The sequence below is a fragment of the Streptopelia decaocto genome (assembly GCF_964273445.1).
Source record: "Streptopelia decaocto genome assembly, chromosome: 9".
Taxonomy (NCBI): domain Eukaryota; kingdom Metazoa; phylum Chordata; class Aves; order Columbiformes; family Columbidae; genus Streptopelia; species Streptopelia decaocto.
Genome location: NC_138664.1, coordinates 12,883,150 through 12,909,483, shown reverse-complemented (window position 1 = coordinate 12,909,483; position 26,334 = coordinate 12,883,150). Strand labels below are relative to the sequence as shown.

Genomic DNA, 26,334 nt, shown 5'->3' with positions numbered 1-26,334 from the left:
TCAGTGGTCCATGCTTTCAAAATTGAAAAGCTCTTTCAAGAAGATTGCTTTTTGCTCTTTCTAGTCCGAATGAATTTTCTGTTCCCTTTCTGTTTAGGTGCGGGGATGTTACAGGAGTATGTGGAGCTGTGAATATGCCGTTTGCTGGGTGTGTGAAAAGCTCAGTGCCTGCATTTGCAGGTAGCTGAAACTTTGTCAGAATTACTAGGTCAAAGGGCTTTTGTTTGTGTGATGGTTTAGTTTTGTTTTTAAACTGAAGTGACCATGCTGATAAACCCACTACTGTTGCATCAGCTTACTCAGTGTTGTTAGTCTGTAAGGGCAATTGCACGGTGTAATAGGAGCAGACCTGTAGGATGAGTCTGTTGGCACTGAGGGCTTGATGCCCATGTCGTTTGCATTTCTGGAGCTTTCAGCTCAGTCTAGTCCCGTGTCTTTTAGTGGTTGAAGTGTATCTTCCAGTTTAGCTTCAGTCAGAGGAGTCCAGCGGTTTGCTCTGAGACTGCTCTGTTGTGTTAACTGGAGCACTGTACATGGGATGACAAGATTTGGTTCAAAGCTTGTACTAGATCCAAACTAAAAAACTGGTGCAGAGTAGTGATAAAGCACATTGTGCCTTAGGAGAAGACAGAATAGAAGGGTGTGCACTTTTAAGATTTTTTTGGTGTTAAGATCCTGTGAAATGAGTGAGAAATACATGGGAGTTGACAGAAGAAGGGACAAATCTGATGTGAAAAGGCTGTAAAGGAGGGTTAAGAGCCTTCCGTTAACCATCAGAGGATAGAAGCAAATCACATAAAATCTGTAGGGAGTTTTCCGAATGTCTAGATGTTTTGTCGCCTGTTGCTTGAGTTCCAGGGCTCAACTCTGCTCCTTTCCCTCTGGCTCGATGGACACTCCTCACCTGCCTCTGTGCACAGGCTGCTGAATTAGCTTGCTTTGCAGCAGGTTGGTGTTTAAACCAATCTGTTTGGACTTCATTTATCCTCTGTGTTCAAAAAGAGATTATAAAACTAACTTCTGTTGATGAGCGCAAAATTAAAATAATCCACTTAGTTGTATGTTGTTTCTTGAATGGCAGAATTGATAAGGTCTGTTTTCCCACAGGTTCATGTTCTCTTGTGCCTTCCGGCCCTCTCAGCTCCTGTAATACCTGCGGCCCCTCCAGCCCCAGTATTTCGAGTGTCCCCACCTCCCATCAGAGTCGTTCCTGTTTGCTGTCCCTCCCGGTGCCGGCAGTGCCCACGCTAGCTTTGCTCACTGCCTGAGCTGCAAGCAGAACGCAGGGTTGTTTGTTCCCCACCGTGGTTCTGCTGAGGAGCTGAGCGTTTTTCCAGAGGTAAGGCAGGGAAGGAGACAAGGTGGAATGTGTCTGTGTGTAGCCAGAGTGGATGTGGGGTAAGGGCTGGGCTATGCCTGTCTTTTGCTTATTGGAGATGCTAAAAGGGTCTGTTTTACCTACATAGCTTTTGATTTTGAACTTGTAGGAACTTAGTATGTTTGAAATTTCTCTCCTCCTGTGAAATCGGGTTGATATTGGTCAGTAGGTTCCCCATTTAACAACAGAAGACTGACAAGACACACAGACGGTGCAATTGTCTAAGCCTTATTTTCTCTAGAAACCAGGCTGTAAAATAATCAACTGCCCTAGAAAAAGCTTACCAATGTTTATGCTAAAGAATACAGCCCATCAAAGAGTACATAAGCAAATGAAACCCATGACATAAGATACTGTTGCTTTAAAAATTTCTGCCCAGATGATCTTTGTTAAAATAATGTACCAGAAAACAAAAGAAACATTTTAAACCTGAATAGTTTCAGTGATCACATCAACAAAAAAAAACCCAAACAAACCAAAACCACAGCCTCACGTTTGATACTGGAGGAGCTGAGGCTGTGGTTCCACAGCAGCTTGGAACAGTTTCTTGGCTGCGACAGTCCCACTGGCAGTCAGTGCAACGTCTGGGGTGTGTGCCGGGGCCCTGAGAGCAAGTGGGGGACACGTCCTCCTCCTCCAAACCCGGGTGAGCCCTTGGTCCTGCCTGCATGGAACAGCCCTCTGCCGGGTGTTGCTGTGGGCTGTTGTGAGCAGCATTCCGGGAGTGCTGTGACTGTGGTCCAGCCGTGCTGTGCCAGCCGAATGGTTGTGTTAGCTGACATGGTTTTCTGTGGGTGATCGGGGTGCAGCACTGCAACCCCACGGCCTCGCTGGGTTACTGCTAGAGCTGTCCTGTCCCCTGCCAGGAGTTGTATGTTTTTATTCCACTGCTTGTGATTCTGTGTTGAAACATTTCAGTTTACTAAGCTGCCCTAAAAATACGGCTAACTGGGGGGTGAGGTGAGTGCCAGAGCTGCCCAGGGGAGGGTGCAGCGCTCTGGCAGCAATGAGATGGGATGAGGCTGTCGAGGAGCCCCAGTCGGGGAGCAGCAAACCCTGGCGTGCGGGCGAGGGAGTTGTGTGGGTGGGAGGCAAGAGCTCCCTGTGCCGCCTGCTCTGCAGACACTAACGTCTTGCAGCTACACACTGAAAGGCAGCGAATGGCACAGTCCTGGAGGAATGAATAGCTCCTTAAGTTGACTTTACTGTTGGAGAAAACATCACAGAACTACAGGCTGTCATATACATATAGTCGCTCATAACACAAATGGAAAAGTAGCTACTGAGCTGGGAGGGATGCAGAGGAAGAAGGTATGGAAATTAGAAAGCATCCCTTCTACCGGCTGTTTTCCATCATTTGATGGACCCAATTTGAAATCATGGTATCTCTGCAGACACGAACCACCTATGAATTAACCTCTTACCACTTGAAAGGGATGAGCCTATATAAAAAGCTACTAAAACTTGATAGCTCATCAAACTATTTTTAATTTTTTGTGTAATCGTAACATGTTGCCATCGTGAAATATGCTGCTTTGAAATTTGGTCCATCTTTTTGAAACACCTTTATAAGTATCAAGAATACTGTTCCATGATTTTGCTACATAGTTTCTTCAGCGTTTCTAGTGAAAAGTATTGTGTGCTCTGTCATATGTGTAGAAGGCACAAAGGTGACAACTGTCATATTTAAGTTAATTTGCATGAAGTTTGGCATTAAAGTTAAATTAGGTCTTCTCATTATCTAGAAAATTCCCCCAAATTATAATGTAACTGGTTTGTAATGTAATAAACTAAACACTGTCCAGAAGACTTGCGTTGCTTTGGAAGATGACATGCGCCTTATTCTGTGGGATTCCTGGTGGAGGGGTTTACTCCTGGTACTGGGGAATAATTTGAAAAAAATCCAACCGCCATGTAAACTCACAGGTGATATTAGTACTTTTTATTCTTGCAGATTTCTCTGTTTAAAAATAGATAGATACAAATGTGTGGGTGGAGTGCGGAGGTGCGTGGGCTTCAGCTGCCCCCGTCCCATTGGGCTTTAGTGGCACAGCATGTGGATTCCTGCCCCATGGGACAGGGGTGCAACCTCCCTGCTTGCAGACTCGGAGTTGCCAGGCACACAAAGCCAGCAGGCTTTGCATGGGTTTTTAAAGAATGTAAACCTGTACCACTCAGCATCCCTCACAGTAGTGTACATAGTTCTATAGCTCCTACCTTTTTCTCCAGCATAAGCTTCCTCAAGTAAGGCACTAGACAGTCAGTGTCTCCTCACTCAGCAGAGCAATTCCCTGCTTGTTTACAGAGCTGTATCTGCACCTTTAACACCATAAAGTTATTATTTCATTGCATCTCAGCCATTTTAAATTTGCAGGGATATGTTAGTCCGAACTGGAGGCAATTAGCTTGTGGCAAAAGTGAAATTCAGGGTAGAATAAAAGAAGAATGGAAACATTGTAGTGTGTATGTAGATCAGTTTGGGCTCACAAAACTTTTGTTGCTGTTATCAACTTGTGTTTATTATACTTTATATTATTGGTATATTGACCAGAAACTCCCTATAACTTTGCATGGAGTAGCCAATGGGGTTTGTTTTATTCTTGTGGATTTTCCACCCAAAATAAAATAGGAAAAAAAGATAATGAAAGAAAACAAAGTGTGTAAAACAGCCTTGTTGTGATGGGCTCAGACAGGTACCTGAAACTCATTTCCATTAAGTTTTTGAAACTGAATGACATTCAAATTCTTAATATTACGTTTTTAAGCTTATAAGTAGAGACATAATATCACTTACAAATTAGTAAAGCTGTTTAAACTTTAGCACTTATTTTCATATCAGTTTTATCTCAGGTTCATGCACGAATTAGCAAATTAATCTCAGAGACTGAAGTTTGTAAGAATGAAGTTTTCTTTGCAAGAAATAGGCCAGAATGGGCTATGAAAACATCAGGTTTAAATCAGCATGTATATGTAATGGAAAATATTTCATTTAAAACCCGTATGGACAGTGACTGATAAAAATCTTGACTGTGATGACATTTTCCCCATTTTTAACAACCATGTTGGTTGATTTCTTATTTTTCATTTTTAAATCAGGAAACCAGGTGTGAGCATAATAGCAGCCCCTTACAGGGCAAAGAGCACAGCTTAAACTATTTTTAAAGGTTTTGAAGCTGTATAGTACACCAAGGAAGAATGTTTTCCAGGACAATAAGACTCATATTATCATTTAAAGAGGTTTTATCCTACAATAAAAATAGTCGGCTATTTTTAAGGCCAATGGAGCAGCCAGAAATGTTATCTAGCCTTTTTTAAAAGATAGCAACCTGACAAAGTCCTGTGCAATATGTGATTGTGGTTCTGATCCCACAGGGAGATTATGGTGAGGCAGAGCAAGATTAGGTTTGCTGGTGAAGTTCAGCAAAATGCAACTCTCTTGGCTGTGTAGACCTTGCAAAAATTATTAGTAAGTTACTCCATGGCTTCCACAGCCCAACACAGAATTACTTGGGCTTATTAATCTTCTTGATTTTTTTGATTGTTGTGTGTGTGTGTGTGTGTGTGTGTGTGTGTGTGTGTTCGGGGTTTTGTTTGTTTGTTTTTTTAATTAAAAAGATAACTAATATGGATGAGATGAACAATTAAGAAAGTAGCTAATGAGGATTTTTTTGAGGTCAGAGAACATCCTGGCAGGTCTCTTCAGGAAGTGTTCAGCAACCTGTCTGTACCACGGGTTGGAATCAGAGGGAGATGACTTCCAAAAATAGGCTCCCCCTGTCCCAGCAGCATGGATTGAATGTCCGGAGAGCCTAATATGTCTAAAGACAGCTGGGCCCTTCCAGAACCTGACTGAATAGGGCTGGGTCGAGCGGAATTTCTTATCTGCTCCTCTCAGACTTGAGTACTGCAAACTTTTATTTCAGAACCTCTCAGCTCCTGGTGAGCTCTGCCATATCTGAAGCTGAGGAATGTAAAATTCTTGGCAACACCAGAGATTCTAGATAGTGTCTTCCTTTGGCAGCAGACTTTGGGGTTCAGTTCTGAGCGAACTCTTCTGTGATTAACCCAGCTCTCCATTTGCTGTTGTTGGTTAGTAGTCTGACCCAAACTGAAAAGACTGAATTAATTATAAGTGTGTACCCTCAGTTGAAAAGAGAAAAATATCTTGGCCGGGAGGGGATAAACTTTCAGTTCCAGATGGATATAGTATAATCAAAACAAAGCCTCACTAGCAGGGCCATGGCAAAACAGTGGTGCCTAGAAATACGATTGCTAGAGCAGAAAAATATAGTAACAGAAAATCTATTTTCTGTTAAGGCTAGTTGTACAAAGCCACCTCCATTCTTTGGCAAACTCTTTCTAAGAAAGTGTTTCTTTTAGGGGATATGCTTAAGCTTTGGGAGGCAGAACTACAAATGTGAGCCTGAGGAATCCTAGTTCAAACAAGGACTGAACCCAGGGGGCTGAGCATGATTTTTTTTCAGACTGAACTGACTTAGAAACCTGGGAGATGTGGAGAAGAAGAAAAGGTGCATGCAGTGAAACAAGGAAGATGGAGAGTGTGTACACATACGCACACACATAGGAAGAAGAACGAGAGGCCACGAATGCATTACAAAGAGCAAGTTTTATTTTAGTTACCTCCCTGGGCCTGCTGAGCTCGCCTGTATTTCAAGGCTTCAGGCAGGCGCGGCCTCCCGCTCTTTCTCACAACAAGGCAGGAATCTCAGACATGGTGATAAGGTGCCTAGAGTTTCTCACAGGCCTAACACAGAGGTTCTACTCATCAAGCACACAAGGTCAGTAAAACAATTAGTGTGATGTATGTGCTTTTTCTGCAGACAGGTGCAAGTCACTTGAACGTATTTACATTTAACTAACCTCGCCAAATCTTCCACTGTATTCCTGTGCAGAGAGGTGCCATTTGCATTGCATCTTTGATAGCTATAACTGCCAGCTATTGTTTTGATGAAACTTGTGGTTTCTTTATACATTTATCCAGATTTCGTAACCAAGCACCAGCATTTGAATAGTACATGTTGTGTGTTTTGCTGGTTTAATAAATCATTGTGTTTTTATTTTGCTTTTACCTACAGTATACTAGCACTACTTCCAGACTTGTTCGAATCATGGTTTCCTAGTTATTAGTTGTCTCTCTAGGAGGCAGTTGCAGAAAAACATGCTTGAAGATTCGAAAAGAACAACAAATAATACAGTATGTTGCAAAATATTAAATACATCAGCTGGAATAACATGAAATTGCTGTCATTTTCTAGGGAGGGAAAATAAGTTGGTTAAAGAAAGGCCAAGAGTCTTTGAGAAGGAAAAGTCTCAACATCCTTGAACTAACAAAAAGCATTTCCTTGATGTTTTAAAGTGCTTTAGGGCCTGTCTGGATGAAAGACTTTATCTAAAAGTCATGTTCTGTGCCTTTGGTGTGAGTCCAGACAGGTATATCATTATGCTAGGGCTACTGTTTGTCCCATATTCCTCTCTCCCCAGCAGGCATGGGCTTCTCAACTTTTTGTCCCTTTCTCGTGGCAACTCTGGCTTCTTTGTACATTGGCTTAAGATCTTGGGTTTCTTGAAGGCATTACTAGTAGCACATGTATAGACTTCAGCCAGCTCAGTGAACACATCTTTTTGTTGGGATGGTTCTTCATCCTTGAAATCTGCATCACATTGCAGTAATGAAATGTGCTGATGAAATATGACTGATATTATTTGTTTAAAAGGACATGGTAGAAAACATTCGTCCATGACTCCTCTTCCTGCCCACTGTGATCCAGCTTTCACATCCAGAAGTATTTGGATGGAATGACCACATTTTCAGCAGTGAGGTGCACTATCCAAGCGGATGGCAGTGGGACACCCAACCTGCACCAGAAGCTCACGTGTTCAAACCCAGGCAGCAGTTGTCACAGCTGTTAAATCTGGTGACAGATCACAGCTTTGTGCATTGGTTACGTGTCCGTCTGTATCTAAAACAAACAGCATGCATTGACACTTTTGCTCAAAATTTTACTTTATTAAAGTAAAAAAAAATTACTGTCTTCTTGGCTTTGTGTGAAAAATGTTTCAAGAAATGCTGTGGAAGCAATGCAGGAAGAATATTGTGTTTGTTAAAATCAGATGTATTTCACAAAATTTTTTAGTATGCGTTGTTTTGCAATATGAATTTTTTGTACTCCTGGCCGTCAGCTCCATGATGGCGAAACATGGGGTATGGGCACAGTTGCTCTGAGAAGGGAGCATTTTTTAGCCTACTCTGCCCTTTGGAAGGGAGGTGTTCTGTGGCAGCAGGGGGAAAATACTCTGTCATCAGGGCCTGTGTCCCCAGTAGGAGCTTGATCCAATCTATAGCAGCAGAAGCTCTGTTGTGTCACAAGTGCTGAGGATCCCCAGACAGCTGTACAAGTTTCGGCCTTTCCTCTTCTCTTCCCGTCTCACCTCCCAGGAGAAGCTCCGTCCCCTCCCAAGGCCACAGCAAGGAGATCCAGGAGGATCCCGTGCAGCACAATGGAATGCTGGAGAACCTGGTGAGATAGGAACAAAACAAAAAAATCCCCTAATGTGTTCCTGTTGCTCACCAAGTTACGGTCCTGAAGCGTGTTGGGTTGTCTTAGTCCTCCGGAGCTCTTGTGGTTCAGGCTTGGAATGGAGAGTTTTCAGTGGTGGCAATTTGGTGTTATTACTATGAGCCAAATAAAATGTAGAAATCATTCAATGCTATAATTTTAAATTTTCATGTCAGTTATTTCTTCCTGTTGTTCATCACTATTGTTCTTTTACCATCTCAAACTTTTTCCTGTATCAAAAAGCCTTAAACCCTGTAATTACATGTGCCTCACCTAATTTTTCTTGTAATAGTTTTGGGAAAAATAGATAAAATGGTAGTACCATATGGGGAGGGAAAATAAATCATCCCTAACTGAACATTTCATGGAGGTATGTTCTTATTTAGAAATATGAGTCATTCACAGGAATTTCTTTCCTGTAGGTACACTGTACCTGTGCCATGGAATAACAACAGTATTTAGGGGTAGCCAGCCTGACAATGTGGTGTGTGGGGACTCAGGAAAATGGGGAATTTATTGCAGCTGTGGCTTGTTCAGCTGCTGCTTTGAGTAGCTCCTTCATTTCTGACTTTCCTGTCTCACAAATTGTTTAATGAGAATTCCATTTAGTCCCTCTTTGCAATGTATTTCTTTTTTGAAGAATGAGGGTTTTCTTTTTTTTTTCCTTTTTTTTTTTTTTCCTCTTTTTCTCCACTTTCTGGGTTTATTATTGACATAGAAAGAATTCAAGAAGGGTTTACTGAGAGTTTAAAATATGACATGTATATAGTGCAGAAACATGGCCTGAGTCTTTAGATGTTCAGTATGTTTGCTGTTAATGTATTTAGTTAACTTTGGGTTCACAGTGTTGTGGTAATACTTCAGTATCAACTTTCCGTGATGTGAAAGAATTACAGTCTTGCACAGAGAGAGGATTTTGAGTTGCAAGTTCCTGAAAGAGAACCTGCTGAAAAGAGGCTGGAAGTACAGAAATTGCTGAGGGTTGTATGGTGTAATCCCCCCAAATCTCCCTGTAGGGCTGGCCAGGATAAAATGGGACGGAGTGAGATCCTCGTTCCTCTGGCATTAGTTGGGCTCCTTGCTGCCCGCCCGCCGCGTTGGAACCCCCATCGCATGGGTTTGCGGAAGGAAATTCAGGTGCATGTTTAGACTTGATTATTTTGAGTGCGAGAGCATGCTAAGCATTGTCATCTGGTTTATGCTTGTTTCAGAAGAGCAGCACAAATTTAATTCAAATAAAAACTGTCCGCTGCCAAATGCATCTGGCATTAGGAAAGTAAACTTCTGTCATTGAGAGGGTTGTAGGTAAATGTTGCTAAGTCCAGCAGGGATATTTATAACCTGAGGCTTGATACCCAGGATGTGCAATGAGCCAAAGAAGCCTCTGGCAATGGTGTACAGATGAGTCGAATGGTTCCTCTGGATAAATACTTCCTCACCACTTACAAACATTACACTGGTTCATCTTTTGTCTGCCTAGTATTTGTTTCAGTTCTAGAAAAATCAGGCAACTTGCAGCATAGCAAATTTTAATAATATTTTCCTTCTCAAATTGGAATTTCACTAGAGTCAGTCTTTTTTCAATATTTTACAATTTTGTCTGATTCCATTTCACACACATTGTTTTTAGTGTGGTCCCAGTTGATTCCTGCGTGGGAAATGGCAGTCAGCTTCCATTGCTCACCAGAGCAGTTCCGGAGACTGCTGTTTTGTCAAGTCACATTACAGGATGTTTTCTAGTTTTTCAAAAAGTCACACTTTAGTGAATGTGGTTTACATCTGTGATTATACTCAATCCCATTATTTTAGTGTTCATTTACTGTATTCCCAATTCTCCAAGGTAAGTGGTTATCCATTGTCAATCAAACCTTGAATTGGTTCTGTGAGGCTCTCTTATATTCAAGAGGTTTTTGAACTAGGTAATTGAGAATTAAGAATCTTACTTGTGTATATGTTTATATACTCAACATATATTTTATACAGAAATAAAATATTTCATTATTGACAGTGACAGTTGAGTACTTTTTTTACTAAGTCTTCTAAAAATAATGTCAGGAGTTATGTTATTCTTCATTAAGTAGAACACCTTTCATTTGAAATTGAAATTCACCTAACTATGAACAAATGCAGCTGTGTACACTGTTTTTAAAAATAGTTCTCACAGTATTTCTGTGTTTGTAAATCACATCCTTGTCACCGATGCCTTTTCCTAAACAAAATAGCTGTTGTGACATGACTTATATTTTAGATATTATAGATTATTTATTCTCTCTCTGCAGCAAAAAGATACATGCAAAATGAAAAGCAGATAGTAATCCCTATTGCGATAGGCATACGCTTTTATTTTCAAAAAAGTCTTTTGTTATGACTTCAGCTAGGAAATGCCTATTGCTCTCTTACCGCCATTCCTTTGCATCACAGCTCAGATGGATTTCTTGCTCCTGACCCAGTACACGTGTGATTTTTAAGCACAGGAGTCGTCCCATTCCAGTCAACCCAAGGCTGAGCTTTGTTCAGCTGAAGAGGGCACATCCCTCCATCCAGAAAAGCAATTCTATTTGGGCGCCAATTTGACTATCGCAGCAGTCCGGTTGAAGGTTGGAGATAAATAGGATGGATTCTCTGGAACAACCTTTTACTCTCCTTTAATAAATATTGCCCTTGCATGAGTCTTCCTGGGATCTAATCTTGTTCCCAAAAACAGGTGGATTGGAGATCAATCTTCAGTTCTTCTGTTGCTCCTCAGCCAGATTGAATGCAGAGTCTCATTTATGATTTCTTCTTCTGTGAACACGACACAAATTCAGCTTTATGCCTCATCTCAGATTTAGTGTAGAGACTTCAAATGAAGTCTGGTGGGGAACACATGGCTGGGAGGGACTGCCCAGGCCATTGGGGGTGGGGACACCAGGACAGCCCTTCTCATCCTCAAAGCAGGTCATTGTTTGTTGGAGGGCTGTGCAAACACCTAATTGATCTAATGGTTAAGATGTATCCGTGGCCAGATTATAGTAATTTGTTCTTCTGCCAATGTTGTGCTTCGACTTAAACAGCTTCTCTCTTCTATTTAAATGAAGCCATGTAGATGGATGTAAAAGCTCCATGCATCAGAACGCTGTCAGTGTTATATAATTTTTTGAATTCATGATCTGAAGCTTAATACATTTCTTCAATGACTAAGTATGCTTGTTTTTTTCCTTTTATAGCTTTATATGTGGTACCCATGAAAATGAGGCTGAGAACGCGGAAAGCTTCTCAGCAATCCAATCAAATCCACACGCAACGGGCTCTGAGGGCAAAGAGGAAACACTCGGAGGCGGAGGAGAACGTACCTGGGGGCGGAGGAAAACCGCAGAAAAATGAGACAGGCTTGTTGTCTTCAATCAAAAAGTTCATTAAAGGAAGCACAACCAAGGTACACTGGCAGTGGGCTTTGTCTTTTGTTTTTTAATTGGGTCATACGCAGTTAAATGGGATTTAGATGTTTCTATTAAGAATAAATGAACTTGTGTAATGTGGCAGAAGCAAAACAATCTTGTACAAAATTGGAGGACAAGAAGTACCTGTGATAGTTGTGTAAGGTAACAGATATTTAAAAGAAAAAAAGGTAGACTTTCAAACCCTATGCAAGTTGTTTATAGGCGTATTTAAGACAATCCAATCAATTACAGGATTTATTGCCTTGGTATTTCTTTGTGAAAATGTTGAGTAATAAATTCAGTAGATTTTTAATTTCAGGTTTAAGGATTCTTTCCATTTGGGAATTACCAGTATTGGCAACTAAGAAAAGAAAGTCTGCAAGCATAAATTTGCTGAATATTTTTAGCATTTTTATTCAAAATTGTTTAGGAGTCCATCAGTCAATAAAGGTCTAACCTCACAAATTCAGCCATCAGGAAACTGACCTGCCTGCTCAGTGGGTTGTTGCAGCGAATGCTGCCCCGGTTAAGGGATCACATTCAGACACTGTCAGGGCTGAACCGTTAAACCTTGTCTGTCTTCATCCGAACACAGATCAGAACTTCACCAGCCCTCACATGCTAAAACTTCTTGAATGTATGTTTTAAAAGTGAATTCTTTCTATCTATCTATCTATCTATCTATCTATCTATCTATCTATCTATCTATCTATGACTTTGCTAGACTGAATGTAACGCTGCAGTTGCTTCAAAAACCTGTGTTTTTTTTTCTGTAAAGAGAGGCCAGTAAAAAAACCAAAACCAAACAAAAATCCCCACACACCAACACACACAAACCAAACCACAGCAAGACCAAAACCCATTTCTTTCAGTCTCAGCACTCCAGGTATTGACATTATGTAGCTGTAAATTTTAAAGAAGAGTAGCCAAGAAGTTAGCACAGAATCACAGAAATTAAAATGTATCCCAGAATAACGGTATGCTAAAAAAGCTATGGTATAAATTCAGAAATTTGGGGGGGGGTGGACTAAGTGTTGAAACGATAATTTTGTAACTAGCTGAAGTAGAAATAATTGTAATTAAAGTAGTGGTATATTCTTAAATTGTCAAAAATATGATGAAATATAATATTGTATGGCATGTGTTAATTACCTATCACAGAAACACTGAGGTACTGACAAAGAAATGGTTCGGTAAAAACACATTATTAAATCTGCTTACCGTTTGTTTTTCATCAAACTGGGACAATTAATCTATTTTACGTTCAGCATCTATATTGTAGCATAGCAGTGCAACATTTTGGCTGCAAAACCACTGCAACAAAACACTGAAATCTAAGCAAAACATTTTACATTGGAATTTTTAAGATAAGGGAAATATGTCTGATTTTCCTTTCAATTTCCTTTGTCTCTTTAAGGTTTTGTTAACTTTCTCTCTTCCCCTCTTGTCTTCCTCTCCCAAATCTGTAAATTACATTTCATTCTTTTTTTTTTTTTTCTGATAGTTTTATACATATATGTATATGTATGTGTATATATATATGTATGTAAAGGATGTCCCCATTTTGGCCCTGTTTCCTTCCCTGTCCTTTCCTGTGGCTCTGGCAGGACGTGGTGTGGCTGTGGTGGCATTGGTGGCAGGACAGTGACAGTGCTGAGCTGGCTGCCAGCGCGATTGTGACTTAACAAAGTGGTCCTGTGGCTGCCATGGAAACCTCCGACTCCAGGCACAGTGGGTGTGCACAACTTGCCCGGCAGTTCGTTCGTGGGTACGCTAAAGCCTGAGCCACCACTGAGCTGTGATGAATTTACAGCAGTCAGTGACTTAATCATAAGTATATCTGGACAGTTTTGATCACAGTCATGGGTCATCTATGTGGTGTTGTAAAGATGTATTAGAAATATTCCTTAGACAAACGAAACCTGAAAAAACCTTAAAGCTCTTTAGTTATAGTACCAGAGACTAAAATGTGGCTCTTTGGGTGTGGATGGTGGTGGGTCTGATCTGGAGGGTGCTCACTAACTTAGGGCCCCTGTAACAGTGTGGAGCACACAGTTATCATTGTCATTTATACAGTGACAAATCCGATATACCAGAGGAACTGGTACGCGTGTGCGTACAGAAAGTACTATGAAAATTATTAAATGTTAATGTCAGAAATATTGCAGAACTTGCTGTTGCAAATTACTCTAAACTTGTTCGATTTGGCGGGTTCCAGCACTGAATTGACTTTGAAGGTGTTGTCATTAATTCTAGTCTCAGTTTAGGCCATTCCTTAATATGTACATGGTTTCTGAAAACAACCAAAATGTTTATGTCAGTAGACATTGCCATGTTCCTTATGGTACCATTATTCATAGTAATAGGTTGTATTGAATTGATCAGATAATTCAAATGGATTATATAAATACATTGAAAAGATATCTTTCTATATCTGTGCAATAAAATTTTCAGTGTATAAACCAAATAGCTCAATAACTTCATATGTGATTCCACCTCTGAACTCTGTTATCTAACATTAACACCATATGGGCACAGCAGCGTGAGATTTCCCAGCACATGACGGTGGCTCCTCTGCTGGTGGAAAAGAGCTCTCTAGACTTAGTGAATTCTTTGAGCCTCTGCTGATACCATCAGCCACATTTCCTGCTTTCATTGTCATTTTTGCAATGTTTCTATACTTGTTTTCCATAAAGCAGAATGAGAATGCAACTCATTTTATGAAGGCCAGTGGGTAGCTTTTAGAAGTTAATTAACTTATCTCATTTTTTACCTGGTGTTGACCACTTGAATGACCTAGAAGATGAGATGCCTCACTGTTCTTTGATCAGTTCAGTGAGCCATCCGTTTTCTCTTGTTATATGGATTTATGGTATATACAGTATTATTTATTCTAGTGGCAGTAATTAGGTTGTTCTTACCAAGGTTGTTGGTCAAGGATATTGCCAGTAGGAGGCTTTTGGGATCAGTGGTGTTTACTTGTCCTCTGATATGGATGTCAACTCATTTCCATGTTTGTTAGTATTTCTTTTAGCTGTGATACTGTTAGCATGGACTTCAGATTAATTTTTCTAAAAGATCTATTTGTTTTTTTTTTTTGGAGCATGCAAACCACTTTTCTCTTTTCTTTTTTTAAGATGTGGAACTGCTGTTCCAGAAGGGTAATATTGTAATTCTAAAACTGAAATTTTAATTAACTTTGTTATGGTCTGTGGCCTTTTTATTTATTTGGATATTTAATTCAATTTATTTTGCATTGCCTCACACCTTACATTTCAGTGTACTCTCTCTGGTCACGCTTTAGAGTTCAAATTGCCATTTTATGAAGTTGTAGTAGGTGCTTTGGGGAAAGAGGGGAGAAACCTGTCTTTAACATGTGCCTACACATATAGTCATGCACAGAAAATATGCAAACTTGTTCGGTTCTGTATCATTCACGTGAGTGCCACAGGGCAGGACAGTAATTTACTTGAAGGTAAGAAGAATCATTGGGTCCTAACCGCTGTTTACAACATTTTTACCAGCCACATTTTGCCATGTACTGTCTGATCTGGATGGAATAGCAGCAAGTCACACACTGCAATACAGTTTAACAAGCCACTTTATGTAGGGAGCAGGGTGCAGAGTTTCATACTGAGTATTGTTGTACAGTTTACATCCTGTATATTTAACAGGCAGAGAAATCACATTTCAGATAATTGTCTCTCCCTTTCCCCAACTCCATAGCACTTAAATATTTATAAATGGGCTATCTAGTGAAATAGTACTTAAAGGCAGTTTTTCCACTACAGAAGTTCCAAGTACAGTTTTCTTCCTAATGCTTTGCTATTTACCTTGAGTTGTGTCAGTTTAAATGAGTTTAAAATTCCAGCTGGCCAGCTACAAGTTGCATATTCCGCACCTGGAAGCAGAACAATAAATGGATCTTTTGTGAAACTTTCCCTAACAGCTAACATTTGCTGGTAGTGTTCCATGGAGAAAAGAGGCACTCTTCAGTATGTTTCTTTTTTCCCCTTTTCCTGTTTTAAGGAAGAAAGAGAAAATCCTGCAAAGCGAAGTAGAATTGAACGGGATATAGATAACAACTTGATTACATCCACACCTCAAACAAGAGAAAAGCCTAATAAACAGATCTCTCGAGTACGGCGGAAAAATCAGATGAATGGAGGTTTGTAAATATGCTAATCGTATGTCGTTGCAGCAGGTGGTGATTGAGAGGTCTTACTGCTGTTAACTGGTACAGGACATTCTTCATTGGTGGAGACTGTGAAGGGGTTTGTGATTGACTTCAGAAAGAACAAGGCTGAGCTAATAGCAGCAAAACAAGATTTCTAAGACTGAAGCAACAGTTACATTACTTCTCAGACACATATCCACTGGGTCTTTGTAAGAGCAAGTTGGAAATGTGATCATGACCAGCTATTTTGGAACTGATTTAACTTTCTTTTTATTATCCTAAAAAGCCAAGGATAATTATTTGATTTAGCTCTTTTCTCCTTTCCTCACAAAAAAATAGTGAAATGTGACTTCCCAACTCATGACCTTTGTGGAAGTAACCAGATGTCCTTAGATATTGAAAGCACTTGTCAAACACATAGGCAGGTTTCTGTGATAGTATCATAGGAGGAGACCTGGCCGGTCGCCTGTTCCCCAGTGAGTGGGGATCCAGCTGGAAGCCAGACCTGGCTGTGCAGTTAGATCAGGCTGCTCCAGCCTTGGCAAGTTTTGAGTATCTTTAAGGATGGAGATTCTACAACCCCGTTCCAGCGTCTGACCACCTCCCTGTGAAAACTGTTTCTTTTTGAATATCTCTAATACTGACATGATAAAGTGGTCAATTAATTTAGAGTATCAGCTGTGGTTCTAAATATGACTTAAGCCCCCATTTTTCTGGACTTCTCTTGTAAGGAAACAGGACTTAGGTGATTGTGCTGCCTGTCAGTGTTCCTTCATTCCCCGTTCCCCCAGTGACTCTGGAATCCATCATCTGGTTTCTGCTAGGTTGGTCAGCAAGGCAGAGGGCTCAGAGATCTCATAGTCCAACAAGGTTTGCAACATCGGTATCTAAGTAAAGGACAGAGCTCCAAGTGAGTGACTTGAGCGATGGCCACAGTGTGAGAGGATCACTGCTTGGTCGCCGTCAGGTGTCTGTGTCACACATGGCTTTAGGAGGAACCCCTTTCCTAGTGTTTGCTGTTATTGTTTTCTCTCCTGGAGAGGTAATAGAGACGCACCCACTGACAGTGTGATGCACACATACAATGCTCAAAGATGAGAGAGAAACTATTGACTTATATCTGGCATCTGGAGATCCTGTGCATGTAGAGCACACTGAACCCGTGTGACCATCACACCAAGTTCTGGGTTGAGGTATTCTGTATTAGCGAAGGCGCTGAGGTGCAGCCGGCACACCCTGCATTCTTCACAGAAGTGCTAGCAGTGCGAAGGGCTTGTCCAGCTGAGCTGCCAGAGCACTGCTCGGTGCGTGTGCGCAGCATGCATTCCGGATGGACACACACTGCCCAGCCTCCTCACTGGGAACTCAAGATCTTCTCGTGCATTTCAGCCTCAGAACCATGTCTTGGATCTCAGCCATGAGATGGCAAGTTTTAGTTCTAGGATGTACTTTGCATGCAATTTTATAGAAAACCTTAATTGTTATGTGTTAATGTTTTATAATGTGGAGATTTATTTAATTTCATGTCCTTTTTACCTATGATAACTAAAAATTATTTGACTTCATAACTGTGTCTGTGCATAACTGTGTGTGGATATGTGGAGAATAAACTATGAGCTCGATCTGGTGAAGAGTGAAGGTTCAGGCACTGGAGCTGCTCTGACACTTGCTCTTGTTTCCATCTAGTGGAGTCCCCCTGCTACTGACATTGACTGTTGGGAGAGGTGCACAGCATCCCCACCTCTGTCTTCTGTTGGCAAGCCCATTGAAAGGACTGAAACTTCTATTGTTTGTTAATCTAGAGCATACTTTTATAAACAATGAGGGCTTCCTAATTTGAAGTGTTAACCTTAAGATGGCGTTAAAAATTGGCATTTTGTTTTTATGGCAATACTAAATTGCTAGCTTTTTAAAATAAATTAAATACTTATGCTATTTTTTTTGTCAACTAAATTGAACCATGAGCAAGAGTGATCTTTCCTATAATGAAAATAATGACAATGAGAGGATGTAACTGAAAAGGAGAAGCATGGTATTATACTTCCTAACCTTTTTTTCTTTTTGCAGAAGCTGGAACTTATGAAATGGCAAACCAACATGTAAAGCAAAATGGAAAATTAGAAGATAATCCTACCACTGGCAGCCCCCCACGTACTACCTTACTGGGAACCATATTTTCTCCTGTTTTCAATTTTTTTTCACCAGCAAATAAAAATGGTAAGTATTATTTTAAAAGCTAGTACTGCTAAAGCTAAGAATGATAGGTTGGTTTGCTTGTTTCTAAGAAAAAGCTGTTTTGAGTGGTGATACACAGACCAAGATCAAGAGTAACTACTACCAAATAAAAGGCCTCCTTAATACTTGGAAGGGTTGATCATTAATAAAAGAAGCAGTGTTTTCACTAGCATCAGAAATAGCTAGTGATAGCTATTGTAAATAGCTAGTGTAAATAGCTAGTGGTGTACCTTTTATTAAAAAAAAAAAAAAAAAAAAAAAAAAAAAAAAAAGGAAAAAAATATATTAAGTTCCTTGTGCCAAACATAAAGACATTTGTCATGGTCTTCATTTTGGTTCTTATTTTTGTAACTTGAATCAAACACAGCCATCTTCAATTACTCTGAAACTTTTGTGTGTGGTTAATAATGATGACCAGCATTCTGCTGGGGAACTCAGCTGAAGGGTCCTGGCTATGAGTGCACTGAAATCTTCCTGCAGGAACATCGGGCTCAGATTCTCCAGGCCAAGCTGTTGAAGCTGAAGAAATAGTCAAACAGCTTGACATGGAGCAGGTAGATGAGATCACTACAAGTACTGCAACATCGACCAACGGAGCAGCGTACAGCAGCCAGGCAGTGCAGCTCAGATCCGCTGTCAACAACGGCCTGGAAGAGGTGGAGGAAACAACTGATCGGGACCTGCCACCGCTCACAGGTAAGAAACGTGGGCTTGCTAGGACTCGAGTAGTGGAGGTGTCTGTGATCTATACTCTTAGGGAAATCCTAGCACCTGAATTTTGTGCAAGTTAATATTTCATCTTTTCTTGGGGCATGCAAACAGTATTAATAGTGACTTTTGTGTTCAATAGACAAACGTGTTTTATGCACCAAAGACACAATTTTGGCAAATCTCGTCTATTCCCAGTATAACTCAGTTGACCTCGTAATATTTCTTCAAATGAAAACAAAGATTCCAGACAAATTTTTATTAATATTGAACCTTGTCCACCCCCCCCCATATTAAAAATGGCCATACTAGACTTGCAGATCACAAAGAGAAATGTGCACCATTTCAATATCTTACGTTAGAACAACATTGTGAAGTGAGTCAGAAACATACGGATCCTACATTGATTTTCCACATATCCTCCAAAAGACTCATCATACATATTTTTTGACAAAAATTGTATCCACAACATTCAGCTTCTCCTCTCTGTGGATGGGCAGCATCAAATTCTTACCGGTGCTCTGAATCCTCCCAGGACATTCTGTGAGTGGTGCTGGGGGTCTGAGATCTCCTGGCCGTGGAGGTGACCGCAGGTCTGCTCCAGACCTTCTGGAACGTTCTGGTGTCAGAAGGGCCCCTCGGTCACTGCAAACCCCTGGAACGTGCATCCAGTCCATCCCCCTAGGGCTGTATGGATGCCATGCTGTGTCACGCAGGCACTGCTGCTCGGCCACGCCGTGCTGTTCTGTGGGTGCCATGACACGGGGTGCTGGGCTGGCTGCTGCCAGGCTGCGCAGAGTGACACAGGGGAACTCAGGGCTGGGCTGAAGGGAGGTTTGTTTGCACTGTTGTTTGAGGCACTCGGGTATCAAGTGCAAATTTTCACTTTTAAAAACTGCACTAATAAAACTAGCTCTTGTGGGTTTTTGTTTTATTTTTTTGTTTTGGTCAATTTTCGTTGAATTTTAGCACCAGTATCTCCAGACAGTGGCTACTCATCAGCCCATGCAGAAGCCACCTATGAAGAAGACTGGGAAGTCTTTGATCCGTAAGTGCTAATGTTTGTATTGAAAATTTATTTATAATTTTGGGTATTGGATTAAGACATTTAAGTTGGAACAGTTTTATATTATGATAATGAATTCCAAATGCTGTTAACTTAAAAAAAAAAGTGTATATTGATGTGGGTTTTTTTCAATTTAAAATACTTATTTCTTGTGCAGCCTTAAATATTTGAAATATTAAATTGAACTACAACATTGCCAGTTAAATAATGTATATGCATTTCTATAGCAAAATCTGTATTCTTTTCAGATATTATTTCATCAAACATGTTCCACCACTAACAGACGAACAGCTTAACAGGAAGCCAGCTCTTCCACTGAAAACAAGAAGCACACCAGAATTCTCATTAGTTCTAGACTTGGTAAATACCTTTATAAACACATAACTAAATGCAAGGGTTATGTAGCATTTCATTTATTTTGTTTGTGGCTGAAATTAGTAATGTTTGCTTTAAACAAAAAGGTCTTGTTGTCTGTTAACCAATTTTTAGTATTTTTAGTTGTAGTCTACATTTAAAAAAATAATAGTGGCAAGAACAGAATGCTTGCTATATTTGTTGAATACTTAACATCCTGTTTAAAAAAAAAGGCATTACACTTTTCGTTGTCTCAAACAAAGAGTTGTCTGTCCTCATAAAGCTTTCATAAAATGTGGGAAAAATAACATGTAATAAATAGGAAAATTCATCTTCATATGTCTTGCATCAAGACTGATCAAGAATCTTTTAATTCTTAGAAAATTCTTATTCTTAGAGGGCACAAATCCGCTTTTCAAAATATTAATAGAAAATATATTTGTCTTTATAATAATTTATTTTAGTCTCTCAGTTTTGAAAGTTGCTTCAGACCCTGTTAATGAAGTCAGGAACAGTACTTTATCATGAACAGAATCGATTGGTGTGTCCTCTAGTGGTCGCGTGAATGGATAGAGTGTTGGAACTGAATGACAGGATAGCCTAAAAAATTAAAATATCTTCTTATAATGATACCCCTAGCACACAATTCTAAATGAAATATTTTGAAAACTGCAAGAATAATGAAATGCATAACTCATTCTAAGAATTCTTTTTCAATCTTGACAGCACTTGCACTAAAACAAATCTTCCTGACTAAACAAATCTATGTTAAAATGAGCATAAAAATCCAGAAAGCTACTTCTATTTTCAACATTATTTTCACAATCTTCTCTTTCTTTTATACCATCTCTAATTTTTTTTCTAGGATGAAACACTAGTGCACTGTAGTCTAAATGAACTAGAAGATGCTGCACTCACTTTTCCAGTTCTTTTTCAAGATGTCATTTACCAGGTAACTAGTGTGCACAGAAAAATATGTACCTTTTAATTTTGTTTAATGTATGAATTCTTGCTGCACATATTTGTTATCATCTTGTTTAAAGAGAGATAAGCAGCTGCCTGGCATTTCACAGCTGCCTGGGCGATAACCTGCAGGTGTCACACTGTGCACAGTGGGTTGTCCTGTGTTAGAGATCCTGTTCGTTGCCACTGCGATATGGTGGGGTCAGTCACTGGCTCCGGTCGCAAACCTCACTGCTGCAAGCGCGGGAGCCGTCCTTGTCACAGCGATCTGCCAGCAGCCGTTCTCGTGGCGCCTGGAGTTCAGCTGGATCATTGCCCAGGGGCAGCTTCTCACCGACTTTCACTTCCTTCCCTTCCTTCCCTCGCAGGGAAAACCAGTCCATGCTGATCGCTCCTTCCCTCGCGGGGAAAGCCAGTCCATGCTGATCACTCCTTCCCTCACAGGGAAAGCCAGTCCGTGCTGGCCGATCGCTCCTCTCCACCCAGCAGACGTCTTCAGAGCCTGGCGGTGACCAGTACTGTCTCGATCCTTAGCCTTACCGTGCACTTTGCCAGTGCCCATTCTGCCTCTTCACTCCCAGAGAGAGTTTGCTGGGTACTTAGAGTGATTTTTGATTGTCTCGTGGAGACTGCTGAATTTAGGTTTTTGTTCTGCTTTAGGAGGTGGTGTTAGTTGTGTGTGTTTTATCTTGACATAGCATAGAGGAGCAAGCGTGGGAAGGAGGAACTCTCTTCCTGCAACTAGCCAAGAAGCTGCACTGACACAGGCTGTTGTTCCCAGGTCCTTTGGTGTGATGTACCTGGAAGTGCAGCTTCCTCACCATGTAGTTCGCACCATATCGGACCTCACTGTAGTATCTTTGGAGAATGAGCCACTCATCAGGCACCTTAAAAGGCCACTTGTCCAGGTACTTTTCCTGATTTAAAAGATGTTTTTCTTCACTGTTGCATATAAAAACCCTTAGCATCGCAAAAGCTGAAATAATTTTTAAACATGGGTTATCTAATCTCTTATTTGGTGATGGCCATGCACAGTGTCACCCAGGCTGAACTTGGAAGGAGCCTTAGAATTAGTTCTTTGAAGGTTCTTGACACTGCTAACAGAATCAGGAAGATGAAAACTTCATTTTTTTTTCCTTTCTTCTCTTACAAGATTACAGTATGGTTTGAGTATTTTCTGTCTATAACTGTGGTCCTTTTAGTGATTGCGTGTTTATGCTGAGATCTATCTGGGATTTGGTCTTTAGGAAATGGAAGTCAATGGAAAAAGTGACTTACAAGATTTCTAAAGCTTTATTTAATGGCATTGTACAGTTACTATGTGGGTCCTGGCTGAGTTTTCTCGTAGCTCTCTCTGTAGTCTGGGCTGGTTTTGCCAAGGAGCAGCTTCTTACAGCCTTGAGAAGGTCAGCCACTGCCTCTGAGCACACTCTCCTGATCACTATATTCCATTTTGCTCAGTTCTTCAGTGGAAATGCATCTTTATGGATCTATCACAGAATAATTCCCTTTGGTCTTTGTGATCCTTGAAAGATGTTCTGGAGCTCCATCGGTCAGTTGTAGGTGATGGAGCGTAGTGTTCCATGTATTCTGTCTTGCTGTCACCGATGAAGACCTAGGTGCTTTACTTTGTTACGGCAGTGGGATGAAATAAACAATACTTGTGAATTCTGGCTTTCCCTTTTAACCAGCTCCCCTCTGTCTGTTCCTCGGCAGTAACAGAAAAGCCATCCAGCTTTGGATCTGAAAGCCAGGAAGCCGTCGTGTATCTCAGGCAGCGTCCAGAAAAATCTGGTCTTAGGTTGGGAAGACAGTTTTAGTTCAGCAGAACCTCTCGAATTCCAATTCTGCCCTTGAAGAGCCACGACTGGCTGCACTTGAAGCAGCTCTGTCTGGTTAGGAGATGATCTTCATCTTGAATCACTTAAGACATGGTTCAGTGGGAAATGAGCTGGGCTTGTTTAGCTGGCAAGCCCAGGCTGCAGCCAGGCCTGCAGTGTGTGGGGCAGGCTGAAGGGAGGCAGCTGCACATGCCCTCGGGCCCTGCGGCAGAGCCTGCCGGGCTCAGGGAGGAGCGGGAGTGGTCCCGTGGCTCTCGTGCTGCTCTGGCGCTGCTCTGGCATCCCCAGGGTCCAGCGGGTGCCCGGCTGTGTGGGGCCAGTGGGGCTCCTGCTGTGCTGCAGTGGTAAGTGCAGCTTCACATGGCTGGTGAACCGAGCCCTCTCTGGTGTTCACCTGGTGAAATGATGGCAAATCCTGAGCGATAGAGACACATCACAGGTATACCGGAATTCCTTATTGGCATTCCAGAGACTGGGACACCAAGTGGAACACACATCTTTGGGGTTTTTTAATGCATGAAAGGAATAATCTTTCCTTCCAATTTCACCTTCAAAGAATTAAAGTCTTTTGTATTGAGAACGAGGAAGGCATTGAATGACAATTTTGATTTTGCACATTTAGGTTTTGTTGCCATTGAAACAATGGAATATGATGGTCATTTGGATGGGGAAAAGCAAACAAACAAAACACCAAAAACCTTTGAGGGGCTTTTTATATATGTTATGCACTTATGAGGATGGATCTCTGACAAACTTTCAGGAATTAAAAATGGAGAAAATTATTATTAGACTTCTATCTGTATTTTCAAAAATTATCTGTCACATTAGATCTGCTCACCAGAGTGATGGGTGTGTTTTGTTCTCCTTTGGTTACTTAATTCTTCTCTTTGGTTACCTGGGGTTCTGTGTCAGCTCCTCGGAGCTGTGTGTAATGGTGTGGTTGTTTTATGTTATGCCAGAATGTCACAAACCAGTAAAAGCAAACCAGTGAATCTGCTATTGATGTTATTGTTAAATTTTATGTGCGTGCATATAAGCTGTGATTAGAAACACATATTCAACAGAGAAATTATTTTCCCTGGATTTCTTCTTTACATTCACATGTGAACTTCTTAGAGAAAGATTGATATTAAAATAGATATTGTATTAAGATAGATACACACTTATCACTGCCTGGCAGTAACCTAAAACAGACCACATTACAAAGATGCTGCAATTACCCACAGGCTAAACAAACTGAAAAATAAACCCCACAGGGCGTGCACACGTGAGGAACCCGAGCAACCAGAACTGTTCTCTGATTTAATTGAATGATTTCTAAAATTATTTTAACTGGCCATTGTGACCAATATAATTCAATTCAGATTTAAAAGGAACAATAAATTATATAGAAAACAGCTTTATTTATATCAGTGGCAGCTGAAATATCAACAGATATCTTACTGCTTTGGTTGCCAGGGGAGTTTGTAGGAGACATGTTGAAGAGGCTGTTTCTGAAATAACATCTGTATTTCTTCCGTAACAGAGAATAGGCTTGTTCATTTGAAATCAAGCTCTGGAAGAAACCTTAGAACCGAATAACATCCTCTTCACATACCATTATTAGCAACTCTTAATCTTGTGTGCAGTGAAAACACTCAAATCCTTTCTATGACTTTTTAGTTTTGAAGAGAAAGATTTAGGTTGCAATAAAGTAAATATTTACTCAGGAAAAATGCTACAAACAGAATAATCCTTTTGGCATCTGCAAAGAAAAACTCACCTCCCCTTAATCTCTGGGTTCCAAGGAGGGAGGTTTGCTGGTCACATCGTGTGCTTGCTACATACTGAGCGAGCGCTTTGCGCTGAATTTACAGCAACTTGCATGTTATTTAGTGCCTGGCTGCAGCCTCTCCACACCATTCTCGGTAGCTGATTTGATCCTGGATTTGCCAGAATGAGAAGGGAAATGCATATTGTCTGTGTGGTCAAGGAACGGGCCTTCATACACCAGAACCAGAGATCCTGTTCCCAGATTCTCTGCTTTTTGTGACTATTCCTAGTGCAGACGGAAAAAAAGAAAACTAAAGCATTACTGTAGTACCTCTGCAAACTACATTCAGAACTTCAGACACTTTAGGATAGAAACAAATAGACGCTTTACCAAATTTTTAGCTAAATCATGAAATTCGCTTTCATTTAGAAATATGTGCTTCCTTTAAATGACTAAGATCTATTGCAGCATGTGTTAACAAAACTAAACTATCCCCCTTTTCTTTCTCCTTGGTCCACACAGAAATTTGATACAATTCAGTGCAATCATACAGATCCTTTGTGGAGATTTACTGTGATCTGAAGGTGCATTTAAGCCTATTCCTAACTGGCTGTTAAAAAAATTGATGAAGCTGAAATTACCTTGGTTGAAATTACAAGTTCAGTATGCTTCCTTCTCTTTTGGGATATTTTAGTAACTGTTTCCTCCAAACTGTGTACTCCAAGTGTGGGCGATCTCTGCCCCAGAGGGTGATGAGCAGAGCATGAGCCGTTGTTGTCCCCGCTGGGGCTTGGAGCAGCTCAGGGCTGTGCCAGAGCCCCCAGCAGAGCATCGTCCCAGTCCCAATGGAACTGGTGCCGCAGGAGCAGGACAGTGCTGGCTGTGTACCCGCACATCTGCCAGCACCCCGAGCTGCGGCTCAGCCGGCTGAAACCCCAGTCAGGTATTCGCAGTTAAAGCAGAGATGCAGAAGTCTCCTAACTTGGGATCTCTTCTCAGGAGTCTACAAGATTTTGCAGAGAATAATTCATGTATGTGTGCAGTTCTGTGCTGCTGGCATTTGAATTTATGGAAATTTGGAAACAGCTGAAGCCTTTTCTTTTTATCGCTCCTGACAGCCCCATATTCAATGTGTAATTCTTAGTGGAAGAAGGTTATTAAGAATATTATTTAGTTTATGTGCTTGCACGCATTATCTAGTAATTGAACTGGTGGTACCCAGCTGGTGAAAGCTGATTCAAGATGTTTAGTCACAGTATCACAGTTTCATTTTTTCCTTAGAGAGTGTCCAACTTTTTATATTTTAATTGAAATTATTTATAATTCCATCAGATTTTCCTGTGAAATTGTTAAGCCTGTGTTTATCATCTTGCACTTTGAATTACAGGTGCTTAGGCTGCAAGCTAATTTAATATTGTTTAAGCTGAGTTATTATTCTGTAGGAAGTTAATATTTGCTATTTATTCATACTGCTCACTCTGACCTAATCTTGCCAAACTGATACTTAGTAGTGTAGGTGATAGCTGCAGTGTTTTGAATCTTCAATAAAGTCCATCTCTGTTTCAGGTTTATGTCCGGTTAAGGCCATTCTTCCGAGAATTCCTGGAACGTATGTCTCAGATTTATGAGGTAAAAACAATTAGACATTACCTTTTAATCTCACTTCTAAACTATATTCACATACTTACCTGTAAAATAATTATTTTTCCCCTTTTATCCATAGATCATTCTTTTTACTGCTTCTAAGAAGGTGTATGCAGACAAGCTATTGAACATACTAGACCCTAAAAAGAAACTGGTCAGGTAAAAATGGAAAATTATGAACATACCTGTTGTAAGCAAACTAACTAGTATTTCCTAAC

General features: G+C 40.6%; 1 protein-coding gene across 3 annotated transcripts in view; it reads left to right on the top strand.

The window, feature by feature from the left end:
* CTDSPL2 (CTD small phosphatase like 2) overlaps positions 1–26,334 on the top strand; it is a 38,710-nt gene that overhangs the window by 6,722 nt on the left and 5,654 nt on the right. Inside the window, exons 2-11 of one of the 3 annotated variants that reach the window (XM_082061458.1) lie at positions 1,108–1,339; positions 11,163–11,371; positions 15,405–15,543; positions 17,620–17,769; positions 18,268–18,483; positions 19,465–19,543; positions 19,810–19,921; positions 20,781–20,867; positions 26,039–26,101; positions 26,196–26,275. In XM_082061458.1, coding sequence (XP_081917584.1) covers positions 11,180–11,371; positions 15,405–15,543; positions 17,620–17,769; positions 18,268–18,483; positions 19,465–19,543; positions 19,810–19,921; positions 20,781–20,867; positions 26,039–26,101; positions 26,196–26,275 — 1,118 coding nt within the window. In that variant the 5' untranslated portion in view covers positions 1,108–1,339; positions 11,163–11,179. Of the gene's footprint in view, positions 1–1,107; positions 1,340–7,896; positions 7,918–11,162; positions 11,372–15,404; positions 15,544–17,619; positions 17,770–18,267; positions 18,484–19,464; positions 19,544–19,809; positions 19,922–20,780; positions 20,868–26,038; positions 26,102–26,195; positions 26,276–26,334 lie in introns of those variants that run through there. The other 2 variants (XM_082061460.1, XM_082061459.1) reach the window with 2 other exon arrangements.